Consider the following 16,086-nt stretch of genomic DNA (forward strand, 5'->3'; position numbering starts at 1 on the left):
AAAAAAGAGACTGGTGGTATGACTAAAAATAAATCTCGTATTGGCTTCCCTGAGCTAATACTGAGTGTGTGGTACTGTGTGCCAGGCAGAGAGCAAGGTCGCAGGGACACAAGACAGACTTTGCCCCAGTTCTTACATTATCATTGGGAATACCAACCAAAAACAACTTTTAAAGAGGGAAAAAATGTCTAGGTGCTTATTTAAAATAATTATAATTATAAATGATCAGACTTTCTATGAAGGAAATAGATAGGAATCTGAGATGGAAGGTCAATAGACATATGACAGGGATATTTAGCTGAGATACAGAAAATGGGAATAATTTTCCCCCCAGTAAAGGAGCAGAATGGGAGAGCAGTCTTCCCAGTTCAGAAAAAGATTGCTCAAAAGCCCAGAGAAAGGAGAAAGTTTTGGGGAATTCAAACAAACAAACAAAAAAAGGCGACCAGCATGGCTGATGTTTTCAGAGTGAGGGAGAGAAGTTGGTGATGGTGGGGTTCTGTTGATAATGATTTTCATGATGAAGTGTCTTCACTTGGAGGTAACATACAGGAAAGTACACTGAAAACCAGTAAATGCAAAACTAATGTAAGACATTATTTGTAAGGACTTCCTGAATACTCACTATATACAACAACAACTATATACCCAACAACCAAATATAATTCTGGCAGTGCCAAGACCTTATTTTAAAATTATTTTGCATTTTAACAGTGGCTAATGCGTAAGGACACCCCTACTCACTAAATTCTTCCATTGGAACATCACGGGAGGTCAACTGATGAATAAGCAGGGCACCTGAATCCTGTCCTTCTCAAAGGAAGGATCCTTCCCATGGAAACATTTGCTCCTTAACAGTGGGAGAGAAACAGACTGTGGGATGAAAGTACTCAGCTTTGCTTCATCTCAGGCCACCTCTAATTTGATCACTCAGAAGAGAAATCAATTATAAGAGTGATTAATAGTTGTTTCCACCCACCAGCAAACATGATATTCCAGATTTTTTGATTAGACATAATGGAAATTGATCTGAAAACATGTTCCTTTTGCCTGAATAAATTATCGTCTTTGCTTTTTTTCCCCCCTTCTTTGTTCAGAACAAGAGAGAATCTCCCCTGAGGAACTAGCACGGAGCCTCATGCTTGGTCTGGACGTCTAACAGGAGGGCATATCATCAGCAGGTTAAGATCCAAGGAGCTCCCAGATGCCACATTGCTCACAAGCAGGTGTGAAAGGCCATGAAGGAATAATTTTTAATGGCAAGAGGAAGCAAAATAGTGGTCCTCTGACACTGCTCAACAGAAGCAGTTTAAGAGCCAAAGTCAGTTGAAATATTCTTATCTACGGTATCTTTGAGGCACGGCCTCATAGAAAATACATTAATATTTGACACAGCAAGCCTGATGTTTTAAGAGTAAAATAATTAAATATTTTACATGGGGAAAATCCTGCATATAGCAAGAGAAGAGAAACTGGCAGTTGATATCAAGCCACAGGCTGACTCTCTGGGATTATTTTAATTGTTCTTCATGCTGGTAATAAGAGGAATGTGTTCATTTTAGTTTAAAGCATGAGAATCAGTTCTGAGAATCTAAGCTGCCCAAATATCTGGGCCGTGAAGGGGAAAAAAGCAGTGCAAATTTGGTTGTGGTAGCCAAAATACCTTCCTCAGCTCTCCTAAGGCACAAAGGAGAGAGGCTCCTGCCACCCACATAGCAGGACAGTGGGTAGAGAGAGGGCAGGGTCAGAGATGTGGGAGGCAAGAGAGGACTGGGGTCATCTGTTTGGGCAACATGGGTGAAAATGAAGCCATGAGTCTAGGAATAACAGAGGAAAGGAGACATGCTCCCAAGAGTCAGTATTAGAGCCCAGCTGGGATGCAACTTATAGAAGACTTGGACAGAAAGACAGAAACCTAGAAATGCCAACTTTTTGACACCCCAGTAAGAAAGAGATTTCTTATAGAATCTGCTATTCACAGCCTTAGCTGACCTGTTTCTATCACACGACCGTTTCTCATCCCTGGTTGACTGGATGGCAGACATCTGACCTCAGTGGAACCATGGGGTAGAGTAAGTTACACCCTTTGTTCAAAAATGAACTCTGTTGGGTTTGAACTAGCACACCGTGTAAAGCACTACAGCTTGGAGAAGACTATGTTTCACCCATGAATGATGGTTTACCAAAAATATGAAAATACTATTTGGTTTTATAATAGAACCATATTTACAACCTCCTAATCTTTCCTAACTGGACACATCCCAGTACCCTGTTGTAAAGGCACAGTACATTATCTACCAACGTACTCTGTGTCTATATGCCTGACTTAGCAAGGATCCATGGAAACATTTCATTAACATAGATAAAGGGCTCCAGTGCCTAACGGCATGGAACCATGATGAATACCATACCACCATACCAACGGGAAATGTGAGCTTGGTCATAGATTAGTTTTAGATTCTACAAACAAGCCATATGCAGGACTCTATTGTCCTTCCAGTATCAATTCCCTCTGGGACTGTTTTCTTCCCCACTCTGTGAGATTCAGACCATCAGTGAGTAACTCCATCTCTCCTCTCAGTATGGGGTTGTGACCCAAACAATCTCTTACAGGCTTGACACAGATGCTGGAAGGAAAGGGACTATAAAGATAATGAAAGTTAGTGGATGGTAGAGACCATCTTTGTTACCCAGTAAAGAGAGCAGATGACACCACCCTCATAGCAGAAAGTGAAGAGAAACTAAAAAGCCTCTTGATGAAAGTGAAAGTGGAGAGTGAAAAAGTTGGTTTAAAGCTCAACATTCAGAAAATGAAGATCATGGCATCTGGTCCCATCACTTCATGGGAAATAGATGGGGAAACAGTGGAAACAGTGTCAGACTTTATTTTTGGGGGCTCCAAGATCACTGCAGATGGTGACTGCAGCCATGAAATTCAAAGACGCTTACTCCTTGGAAGAAAAGTTATGACTAACCTAGACAGTATATTCAAAAGCAGAGACATTACTTTGCCGACTAAGGTCCGTCTAGTCAAGGCTATGGTTTTTCCAGTGGTCATGTATGGATGTGAGAGTTGGACTGTGAAGAAAGCTGAGCGCCGAAGAATTGATACTTTTGAATTGTGGTGTTGGAGAAGACTCTTGAGAGTCCCTTGGACTGCAAGGAGATCCAACCAGTCCATTCTGAAGGAGATCAGCCCTGGAATTTCTTTGGAAGGAATGATGCTGAACCTGAAACTCCAGTACTTTGGCCACCTCATGCGAAGAGTTGACTCATTGGAAAAGACTCTGATGCTGGGAGGGATTGGGGCCAGGAGGAGAAGGGGACAACAGAGGATGAGATGGCTGGATGGCATCACTGACTCGATGGACGTGAGTCTGAGTGAACTCCGGGTGTTGGTGATGGACAGGGAGGCCTGGCGTGCTGCGATTCATGGGGTCGCAAAGAGTCGGACATGACTGAGCGACTGAACTGAACTGAACTGAAAGAGAGCCTGCTAGGAATAACTGAATAAGAGTCAAGGAACAAGTCAAAATAAACAGAATTGATCCCTAAATCTAGTCATACCTCAAGAGAGAACTACATAGATATCTTGACTCTAGATCAACAAATTCCCTTTATGATCTTTACTGCCTTGAGTTGGTACTGTCACTTGTAAACAAAGACTGCTGAATAATCTATCATGCTAAATTGTTATTCAGACTTAGTGATTGTTTATTTTAAGGGCTTATTTCCAGAAGCTATCCTTTCATTACAGATAGTTGAAATTATTATACCATAATAGCAGAAACAACAAATCTAAAAATCTGAAAAAAAAAAAGAAAACTTGAAATCTAAAAAATTTTGTGTTCATTTTCAGCCCCAAACTTTTCTACTAGTTGACAGTCATCCATACAGGGTGTCAGAACAGCTTTCCTAAATAAATGAAAATAATTTTATACCTTTGGTTCATAGTTTTGTAACACCAATTCAAAGTAGAAAAAAAAAGTTGACCTAACAAAATTCTACTTAATATAAAAATTTAGAATTATATGGAAGAGGATATTTGGATGCATATAAATAGCACCAGAAATCAAGAATGCACTCATTTTTAACATCACCATTCCTAGCAAAAAAAAATAATTATAATATTAATCTGTTTCAATGGAAATAAAGTACTGTAATATTTATAGTCTATGCCAGAATTATAATGACTGTAGGGCCAGAAGTGAAGTGTCTCAGCATGCTCTGCATGGTTTTAACACGGTTTCTAAAGGCTCTGGAGGCTATTAAATTTAATGAACCCATCTGCTATGAAATAGAGGTCCCAACGTAATCAGTTTCCTCCATGCCATGTAATGCAGATGGCATTCTCTGTTCCACAACCCAGCAGGACGGTTTATGTTTCTCTTTACGTGTGTCTTTTTGCTTTGACGATTTGAACTTCTTTGATATGCAGTGGTGTCTTGGGAAAAACACCGTCTATTCAGCTTCTAAGCCCCAACAACTTCCTTATGATGGCTTCGACCCTCCGAGTAATTGCTTCTAGGCAGTAAGATATTGTCGCCTAAAGCAATCACCCAAACGACTCCTAAATGGCCTAGGTGCCATTCTGAGATGGGAAAACAAACTAAATGTGCAATTTATCAAATGCAAAGCATTTTCTCCAAGTTGGACTTAGTAGGGGGTGAGGAGGAGGGATACATGTCCAATTTGTAAACGTAACTAAATTGGTTTGAAAGTTCCTACAAATTTCATACAGAATTGTATTGCCAGCAGAGGGGAGGGGCAGGGGGACTTGGTAATGAATTCTCATTACTTCAAATGGTCACTTTCCCACTGTTTTCTAAAAGATTTCTTTGCTTCCCTTCTGCGTGTCACTGTGGTCTGTGCAAACTCCCTTGGAGGGGTTCATCAGGAATGCTGATGCTTCCTCAGTCTGATGCACAGCAAGTTGGGCAGCATCCCCAAGGTGATTAGGACCCAACTGGAAAATACAAGTCATCTGCTTACAAATGGAACAAATCCCACTGTTAATGCTTTTTTGCTCTGCACCTAAGAGATAATGACTATGCAGCACAACGTGTATTCAGATGAGAAGCCCACGAATTTCAGAGTTCTAGTGTTCACTGTTTTGTCAATTAATACATGAGATCTTATTAGATTAAACATAATTAATGTTTCTAACATTAATTCATTTATTTGGGCTTTACCACAAAAGCAAATTGAACAGAACAGCCAGGCAGGAAGCAGAATATTTAATCAGACCGGTGGTAACACTCAGGGAGAATGGATCCTGAAAGGAAAATTTTGTCCATCTTGATTTTAGATCAGGCTGGATTAATTGCAACCCTGGATTCTCATGCATAAAAATCCAAACTCAGCTTCTCTTCACAAACTTTTATCTTGATCTTGTCCAGACCCAGAACTGTATAAATTCATGTATAATTAATAAGGAGGGAAAGCACTATCCTTGCAGGTCATTTCAAACTATTCACTTAAGTATTAAATCAATTATATTATTATATTTGTTGCTGCAGGGTTTTCAACTATAACTGATGAGTCAAGCAAAAAAGGAATTATTTTTGCCTTCACCACAAGATAACTAAACAGAAAGATGATTTTTAACACCACATTAATTAAGCAAATTTGTGGGACCAAGTGTTCAAATTTACTTGATAATCAACTAGTACCTACTTTCTTAGTATTTGGTAAAATAATAAATAAATCAGGAGGTTCACAAGTCCTACTGGAATCAAAACCACCTTCAGACTACAATGTCACAAGGAGAACAAGGCTCTTGGAGACACTGCTGTTTAGCAGAAATGTTATGATAAAGAACAGATGTAATTTTATCATAATTATATAAATTAATTCAACCTTATTGAAATTCTTATATTATGAATGTAAAAAGAAAATTGTTATTCTGTGACTATGTAAATAAATGTCTTGGAAAGACTCTAAAGAAAGTTGCTAAGGTAGATAATACATATGTTCAAATATCAAAAAAAATTCCAAAGCACATTATTAAAATGGGGTCACCATGCCCAGCGCCAAGTGCTCCTGAGTTTCGTCTTTTTTACTACCACAAGCTGGAACATTAAGGTAATCCTGGATTGAGACTGTCTTGGATGGGTCAGGTGGTAATGAACTTGGAATTGCTGATTCCCACACCCTCTTCTTCTTCTGGTTGGTTCCAAAGTTGGTGGCCTCATCTTAGGAATGAGACTCTGCAGGTGAGTTTAGCATATGATTCTGATTTTTACTCCATGTAAATAGCAAAGGGAATCTCCCCTTGCCCTGGTTGTCATAGGCCCAGAGGACTAGTTTGAAGAGGTGTTGCTTCTTTGGCCAGAGACACACCTGTTGGAGCAGTAGCTGCCTTCTCCTCATCCAAACAGGCCAAGAGGAAGATGGCACTCCCAATGTCCTTCCGAGCTTATCAGGTTTCTCAAAACCACCAAGATGATAAAGAACCTTCAGAACATTCTACTAGGGGATTAATTTATCAGGGTTATTTGCAAAGAGGGAACACAGAGGCAGTGCTGAGCTATCACTTCAGGGACAAGCGAATTCTAGGGGTTTAGTTTTAGATACATCAAAAGGTTCTTGAAGAGACAGAAAAAATGAGCTCAGTCATCTTGACCTAGCATTTTAATTAATAATGAGCCACTTAAAGCATTGTTTTATTTTAAAGTAAGTAAAGATGATCATGGCACAGAATGCAAATTTCACGTAAATGTTTAAGATGAAGCACAAGACTTCAAAGACAACGTCTCTGCACTGTTTGCCAGAGCTGCTTCCAGACTTTATCTCTGCCTCTTCTGTCAGTTCTTTAGTGGAAAAGCAGCAGTAGCATGGGTTTTCCCTCTCGTAACTGCCCCCATTATATAAACACGACAGTTCAGTTCAGTTTAGTCGCTCAGTCGTGTCTGACTCTTTGGGACCCCATGAATCGCAGCACGCCAGGCCTCCCTGTCCATCACCAACTCCTGGAGTTCGCTCAAACTCATGTCCATCGAGTCGGTGATGCCATCCAGCTGTCTCATCCTCTGTCATCCCCTTCTCCTCCTGCCCCCAATCCCTCCCAGCATCAGAGTCTTTTCCAATGAGTCAACTCTTTGCATGAGGTGGCCAAAGTACTGGAGTTTCAGCTTTAGCATCATCCCTTCCAATGAACACCCAGGACTGTCTCCTTTAGAATGGACTGGTTAGATCTCCTTGCAGTTCAAGGGACTCTCAAGAGTCTTCTCCAACACCACAGTTCAAAAGCATCAATTCTCCGGCGTTCAGCTTTCTTCACAGTCCAGCTCTCACATCCATACATGACCACAGGAAAAACCATAGCCTTGACTAGACGGACCTTTTCTGGCCAAGTAATGTCTCTGCTTTTCAATATGCTATCTAGGTTAGTCATAACTTTTCTTCCAAGGAGTAAGTGTCTTTTAATTTCATGGCTGCAATCACCATCTGCAGTGATTTTGGAGCCCAAAAAAATAAAGTCTGACACTATTTCCACTGTTTCCCCATCTATTTCCCATGAAGTGATGGGACCAGATGCCATGATCTTCATTTTCTGAATGCTGACCTTTAAGCCAACTTTTTCACTCTCCTCTTTCACTTTCATTAAGAGGCTTTTTAGTTCCTCTTCACTTTCTACCATAAGGGTGGTGTCATCTGCATATCTGAGGTTATTGATATTTCTCCCAGCAATCTTGATTCCAGCTTGTGCTTCTTCTAGCCCAGCGTTTCTCGTGATGTACTCTGCATATAAGTTAAATAAGCAGGGTGACAATATACAGCCTTGACGTACTCCTTTTCCTATTTGGAACCAGTCTGTTGTTCCATGTCCAGTTCTAACTGTTGCTTCCTGACCTGCATAGAGGTTTCTCAAGAGGCAGGTCAGGTGCTCTGGTATTCCCATCTCTTTCAGAATTTTCCACAGTTTATTGTGATCCACACAGTCAAAGGCTTTGGCATAGTCAATAAAGCAGAAATAGATGTTTTTCTGGAACGCTCTTGCTTTTTCCATGATCCAGCGGATGTTGGCAATTTGACCTCTGGTTCCTCTGCCTTTTCTAAAACCAGCTTGAACATCTGGAAGTTCATGGTTCACGTGTTGCTGAAGGCTGGCTTGGAGAATTTTGAGCATTACTTTACTAGTGTGTGACATGAGTGCAACTGTGCAGTAGTTTGAGCATTCTTTGGCATTGCCTTTCTTTGGGACTGGAATGAAAACTGACCTTTTCCAGTCCTGTGGCCACTGCTGAGTTTTCCAAATTTGCTGGCATATTGAGTGTAGCACTTTCACAGCCTCATCTTTCAGGATTTGAAACAGCTCAACTGGAATGCCATCACCTCCACTAGCTTTGTTCATAGTGGTGCTTTCTAAGTCCCACTTGACTTCACATTCCAGGATGTCTGGCTCTAGGTGAGTGAACACACCATCGTGATTATCTTGGTCATGAAGATCTTTTTTGTACAGTTCTGTGTATTCTTGCCACCTCTTCTTAATATCTTCTGGTTCTGTTAGGTCCATACCATTTCTGTCCTTTATCGACCCCATCTTTGCATGAAATGTTCCCTTGGTATCTCTAATTTTCTTGAAGAGATCTCTAGTCTTTCCCATTCTGTTGTTTTCCTCTATTTCTTTGCATTGATCTATATATATGTGTAACTATGCATTGTATGTATGTGATTAGTAAACCTAGAGCAATTTATTTAAATGATTAACATTATCTAAAGCTAGATGTTACATTAAGAGAAAGTTCTGCCCTCTTCCTCTCCAGGATCTTCAGGTTATGTAACTCCAGCCTGGATACTCTATATGTGTGATGTGTCCTTCACCAAAGGCACAATGTCCATCAGAGTCTCATCGGTGACACTAATTTGATGACCCAACTCAAGATTTTGCTGGAATCTCTCTCACTGTTTTCCTTCCCTCCCAACTAGTCAAAACTCTCTAGGGAAGCACTTTGAAAGCACCATGAAAATATTCCACCCATCATCAAACTTTCCCCTAAGCTTAGCATCCTTGGATGACTACTGCCCTAATCATTCTTTATTAAAATGGCTGTCCATTGGTGATTTTCAATCTAATGACTCCCTCACTCCACACCCACCAGGCAGCCTTCCATTGCCCACTGGACACTCCACTCCTTCACACACACTTCCATCATCTATGTAGTTCGTCTCTCTGAAATTTGTTTATTTATCTAGAACACATGGATTTCTGTTTTATTCAGATTATAGTCCATTACTCTACTTTTTTTTTTAATGTTGAGGTTCAAATTGTCCCAGAGCTGACCACTGAGAGCCCATTCATGCTGATTCTTGGGCCTTTTGACATGACTTTAGTGTCTGGCAGGCTTTTTTCTGTTTTATTTTTAACAGTAAGACTCCATTACATCCAAGTACCAGAGTTTATGCAATTGATCTCTTATGGTTGAAGATTTAAGTAACTTTCAATATTCTGAAAGTGAAAGTCAGTCAGTCATGTCCAACTCTTTACAACCCCATGGATTATATAAAGCCCACAGGCTCTTCTGTCCATGGAATTCTCTAGGCAAGAATACTGGAGTGGGCAGCCAATCCCTTCTCCAGGTTCAATATTTTGAAATTACGAGCAATTCTGCAGTGAACAAACTTGCGCATATGTATTTTTGGGTTGTTGGAGGTTTACTTTCAGGGTTAATTCCTCGAAATAGGATTCCTGGGTCAAACGGTGAACGTACATCTTCCTTTCTAGAAATGCCCCATTCTATCATCCCACAAGCAACATACGAGTGTCTCTTTCCCACAGCGACACCAACAAAGTTAAGCTTTTCATTTTTGGTACTCTGATAGGTGAAAGACATGGTATCTCACCATACTTTTATTTGCCTTTTCCTTACTATATGTAAAGTTATACATACTTCATATTTTCAAAAACATTTTTATTATTTTTGTGGGAATTGTCTGCTCATGTCTTTTGTTCATTTTTTTTTCTATAGGAATTTTGGGGTTTTCCCTTTAATTTTGGAACGTTCTTTACATATTAGAATTATTCTTTATGTGTGCTATATGTTCCATATATTTTGTCCTATTTTACCATTTGCTTTTTGACTTTGCTTCTAGCGATTTTTTTACTTAACAAAAGTTGGGTTTTGTTTATATTAGTAGTCAAACCTATTTTTCTTTATGTTGCATCTGGATCTTGGAGTCATTGTTAAAAGCCTTTCTCTGGACACATATTATAGAATAACTCACTAGATTTTTGTTCTACTGCTTGTATTGTTTCATTTTTGATAGTTTAGGCCTCTGATTCCCTTGGATTTCTTTCTCGGGCATGATGTGAAGAAAATAACTAATTCTATCTTTTTCTCAATAGCTATCTAGTTTCCCCCAAAGCAGTTATTAAGCCCATCCTAGCCCCTCTGGTTAGAGATGCTGCCTTTATGACATACAAAATTTCCATAGGTAGGTAGATCTTTTTTTTTGGAACGTCAACTGATCTTTCTATGTATCCAAGTCATGGTCCCATAGAGACTCTCTTCTGTATTTTTTAGACGGATGAAACAAGATGACAGACCCAACTGGCTGTTCAGAGTTTGTACAAAGAACCACTGAGTGTCTGGATCACTCTGATCCTGGCTGGCCACCCTCCTCCTCTCCTCTTCCCTGGCCATACTCAACCACATGTACAAGGAAGAGATGAAACCATCACCATTGTTATTCTGTTATTACTGCTAGTATGATGCTGACACAAATGGTGTGGCTTAGTTATTTCACTTCTATGATTCTAAACCAAACTGGGGTCAGATTCTGAACATGATAAAATCCCACAGTCTCCCTGGTCTCTCCTACACCAGAACTATCACATTTTTCAGCTTAAGACCCATCTCTGCTCAGGGTGATTTCTCCCAGGAGATGGCTACCCTTTCCTGACCAGTTTATATTTCCAAGGTCCCATTGTATGCTTCGAGGCTTTGGTAGGGGGGCGGTGGGTACAGACTGCTGTGCTGTCCCCAAGGATGGGTTCTCACATGCTGCTCCTGCCCTGCATTTGCCTGCAGCTGCCAGAAAAGCAGCAGGAATGAGAGAATTCATGGAGAGAAAACCCAGCCCACAGCAGCCATTGAGATCACTCTTGAGGATGGCTGTGTCTGGGTTATAGTGATTAATGTGATGTTAATCCTGACACAAATGATGGGAGAGGGGCCCTCTGAGAACATTTACAATCGATAAATGAAAAATGCCACTCCATCAGACTCATTATCACTATGAAAAATCAAGCAGCAACTACACAAGAAACTCAGCCATTGAGCCATTACTTGATGATTGGCAATGCTACTTCCTTTAAACTAATTCAACATTGGAACCTTTTTTGCTTGGAATTTACCTTTAGAATGAGCCCATGGTCACAGTTTCAATAACAACTGCTACCTACAGTCACCAAGGAAGCATCTTCTCACTTGTCCATGGGAAGAAAAGGCAGCTGTGGTCTCTACAGTGGCTCCAATTCACTATCAGAACTGAGCTTTGGTTCCACATTCCCAAGTTGAGACCCAAGATTCATTTCTAGGACTGAGCTTCTCCAATGATGGTGAGGACTGATTCCAACATGTCTGTTATCATTGCCACAATGAGAGAATTTGTACACTTGTGAGACAGGAAACAAAGTAGAGAAGACAGAAGCCAAAAGTGATTTTTCTGTGCTGACCAGACACCTTTCAGAAGAACCTACTGCATTCTCAGATATCAAGATTTGTTACCAACCTCACTTACCAAGAGACCAATGCAAACTGTACAAAAAGAAAGACGTCATTGAACCTGTTATTGAGGAGAAACAATACAGCCACCAACTTTCAGAATAAACCCAAGGATACTCTCCTATGCCAAGAGGCACCCTCAGGCTGTCCCCTGGGGCCCCCAAGTACTCACAGTGCTGTCAATGTACGCTTCAGTCCACACCACATCATGTTCCTGGTCGATGACTTTGGGCCGGCTGAGTACGTGGAGGTACTCCATGACATTTTCCTGCACGTCAGCCAAGGTGGAGATCTGGGTGAAAAATCCTGCCAATGGAGAAGCACCTTTAGTAAAGACAGGCAGATCTACAACTGAGGAGCAGGCCCACACCACATCTCCACAGCAGTATCATGTCTCCTCTCTACCATCGCCCACTTCAAACACTGTGTTCACGTTAGAGACAGTGAAGTCGCTCAGTCATATTCAACTCTTTGTGACCCCATGGACTGTAGCCTATCAGGGTCCTCCACCCATGGGATTTTCCAGGCAAGAGTGCTGGAGTGGATTGCCATTTCCTTCTCCAGGGGGCCTTCCCGACCCAGGAATCGAACCTGGGTCTCCCACATTGCAGGCAGACTCTTTACTGTGGGAGAGAACAGTCAAGCAAAAAGAATAAAATAAAGAGCAATCACAGACTCATCTCCCAGAGTGAAAGTCACTCTATGCCCGACTCTTTGCGATCCCATGGACTATACAGTCCATGGAGTTCTCCCAGCCAGAATACTGGAGTGGGTAGCCTATCCCTTCTCCAGGGGATCTTCCTGACCCAGGAATCGAACCACAGTCTCCTGCACTGCAAAGAGATTCTTTACCAGCCCAGCTACCAGGGAAGCCTCTATCCCTCAGAAGAATCCCCCATTAATCCACTGAAGAATTTCTTTCTGATGGTTTTTTGTTGTTGTTGTTTAGTCAAACTGTGCTAAACAGTCGCTCAGGCTGTTAGTCGCTCACTCTATACATATACATATACACCTTCTCTGGTAGAAACCGGAGTGAGTCCTCTTTACATAAAATTTGGTAAACCCCTTCCTAATTTCATTTTAGTGTATTTATTTCCAAATAAACTACTTACAAATTCAGGAAACACTACAAAGCACAACACTTAAAGGCTGTTATAGTTATAGTTACATATTGTTATAAACAGTTATAAATAATAATATAATTACAAATAATTTTTACTTTTTTGAAAATTTTTATTGGTTTAAAATATTGTGTTAGTTTCGGGTGTACAGCAAAGTGAATCAGTTATACATACACATATTTCCACTCCTGTTTAGATTCTTTTTCCATATAGATCATAACAGAGTACAGAGTAGAGTTCCCTGCGCTCTATAGTAGGTCCTTATTAGTTATCTATTTCATATATAGATGTATACATATGTCAATCCCAATCTCCCAATTTATCCCTCTCCCCTATAATTAATTTTCTAAGGTGCACAAAATTTGCTGAACACTTGATAAGCATAGCCTCATTTATTCTTGACAACATGATGGAAGTGAAGATGACTGTACCCACTTTAAAGATAAGATGACTGAGGCAGACCAAGCATAGGTATTTCACCCATATTCTCACAGGTATCAAGTGGCAAATACTGAAGGTGAATCAAGCTTAAGTCTCTTAATCTATGCCTTCTGCTTCTACAGAACTGTTCCCTTTGTGTGTTTGAGGTTGAAACTCCAGCTGAACCCTCATGTGGTACCAGACCTGCCTTTTGAATATGATTTCTCAGTAACATAAAAAGTTTTAAACATGCTATCATCTTGAGGGTGAAGAGGCCATCATGCTCAGCTACTGCTACGTTCCTGTTCAGCTAGGGATCCTGTTGGCTTTGCTATGGCTTAGGAAATGTTAGAAGAAATGGGCTGAACAGAGCACAGGTCTGGATCCCAGGATGGGTCCCTTCATTCAAACGTCTTATGGAAGGCAGTCTTGGTGCCTAGCACTGGTGGAGCAGAGGTCACCTAGACGAGTCTGACCCCTGCTTCCTGGGGCCTGTGAGGTCTGTGGCTGCTGACAACTACAAAATAGCAAAATCAACATTATAGAAAAGCACACAGAAGAGACAGAGTCAATCACTTGGCTATCCTGAGGAAGGGTTAGTGCAGCTGAACCCTGAAGGATGAGGACCAGTTAGCTAGAGAAAGGGGGGTTAAAGACTGTCCGGCAAAGCAAGGAATGCTAAGTAAAGGCTCCAAGTCAGAGTTAGATCCATTCTAGGAAGTGAAAATAGTTAAGAATGGCTGGAGTAAAAAGCTGGGGGAGAGTGAAGAGCAGTAAGGTGGTATAAGATCAGAAGAATGGGCAGAGGGATGGTCACATAAGATCTTGGGAAGGAGTTGAAACTTTATCCGACAGGCAAGTGGTCACAGAGGTCTTTTAAGCTGGGGGACACTGGATGGACATAGAGTCATGCTTCCTCCCCATGCCTCTAAATAAGGACCCTTATAATTAAGTTTATGCCAGCTTCTACTTGCCAACAAACAAGAGAGAATATGTGTGCCTCTGAAGCCAGATCTGTCACAGCACTGGCTATATTGTTTACAGAACCTCTGAGTGTTTAATACAGGGCTCAGGGTAAGGAAATGCCAGCCCTTTTGTTATCCAGAAAGGACTAGGACCCTCCCAGGGCATTTCCAAACAAAAGCCAGCTGGTTTAAATTTGGTGTACCAACCCCAAACCAGGTTGGGACCATGTGGCTTCTGGCTTCCTGGTGACAGTTCTGCACAGTGCTAATTAACATGCATTGTCACTCCTGTCCACTCCACCCTCCTGGCCAAGGCCAGAGACTCGCCCATCCCAGTGGAAACTGGGCCCCAGTGGCTGATGAGACTGTACTTTAGCTCAGGATTCTGAAGTGGGGCAGATGTGCACCATGGCACTCCCTCAGAGTTCAGGCACTCCTACAGGGAGGTCCATCCAGATCACTGTTCATGCAAGGCTTCCAAGTGGCTCCTCTTGGAGGCACAGCGGGAAAAACATGCTTTAAAGAAGATTGCTGGATGACAGCAAGCATCCACAGTTATCATCCCTCCATAGACCATGACTGTAAACAGTGTCTGAATAGGAAAGAAAACATTTCATCTCTTCTCTAGTAGATAAACCTTTGGCTCTGCATGAAGGGTCTTACAGAGACAAGCTCCACAGAGGACAAACCAAGAGATGTGTCGCCATGTTGAAAGGAAGAGGAGAGCACTCCATGGTTCTGGATCAAGGGGACATCTGCGTGAGCAGTTCACAGTGCAGTGCTCTTCCTGCTCTGGGCTCCTGTACTAAATGTGCAGGAAAGACAGCCTCTCTTGGGATGAGTTTTTCTTGGTTGTCTGTGTTTTCATTCTGATCCTCAAAGCCAACAGCAAAAATCCCTGATTTGGGCTTTCCAAAATAGGCCCAAGAGAAGAGAGGGAATAAATAGAAAGAGGGGGATGGGAGAGACAGATTCTCAGTATAGAGGGGGAGTGAGAAGGAAAAACAGTCACACATTTGGAAGGAGATGGAGCTGAGGGATCATCCTCACTTGGCCTTGCTTATCATAATCAAAGTTCTGAAAAGTTACAAAAAGCTGGCTTCTCCCCAGAGCTACAGACTCATAGCCAACTGTATACCTGACACCTCCACAGGGATGACTAGCAGGATTCTCAGACTGAACTCGTCCAAAGCCAACTTCTGATTTCCTTGGCCAAACCCATTCCTCCCCCATGGGGTCTTTCCCATCTCAGCCGATGACGCCACTGTCCAACTGGGCCAAAAACTTAAGAATTATCCTTGACAGCCATCATTTCCTCAACCCACCCCATCGCTAATCCACCAGCATGTTCTTCTGGCCCTATCTCTAAAATATGCCTCAAGTCTAATTCCCCATCTCCACTACTCTGGCCCTACTCCAGACTCCACAGTCTCTCCCCCAGGGTACAGCAACGGGCCCTGGCCCCACAAATCCCCTTCGTTGCTATCTAGACTCCTGACAGCAGTCATAGGAGTCTCATAAAGTATAAAGCAGATCATCTCAGTGCCTAAAATTTTAAAAGAGCTTCTATTTAGAGTTAGCATGAAATCCAGATTTCTTACCTGACCTCTAAGACTCTCCCTCACCAGGCCTCTGCCTACCTGGATGACCTCATCCTCATCTACTATCCCACACCAAGCTCATCCACTTAACCCTCCCCAGGCACTTGCACTTGCTGTACCCTCTGCCTGGCACACCATTTATCCAGTTTTCTAAGGATGGCTCCTCTGACCGTTCAGGGGTCAGCTGTCTGAACTCATTTCCTCTCATTTCACCTGGTCTTTACTTTCTTCTTAAGATTCATCCATATAG

General features: G+C 41.7%; 1 protein-coding gene across 1 annotated transcript in view; it reads right to left on the reverse strand.

Annotated features, from left to right (window-relative positions):
• CACNA2D3 (calcium voltage-gated channel auxiliary subunit alpha2delta 3) overlaps positions 1-16,086 on the reverse strand; it is an 875,864-nt gene that overhangs the window by 261,517 nt on the left and 598,261 nt on the right. Inside the window, exon 13 of the mRNA XM_068982393.1 lies at positions 11,902-12,035. Coding sequence (XP_068838494.1) covers positions 11,902-12,035 — 134 coding nt within the window. The remainder of the gene's footprint in view (positions 1-11,901; positions 12,036-16,086) is intronic.

This window comes from Capricornis sumatraensis, chromosome 10 (genome assembly GCF_032405125.1).
Source record: "Capricornis sumatraensis isolate serow.1 chromosome 10, serow.2, whole genome shotgun sequence".
Classification (NCBI taxonomy): Eukaryota; Metazoa; Chordata; class Mammalia; order Artiodactyla; family Bovidae; genus Capricornis; species Capricornis sumatraensis.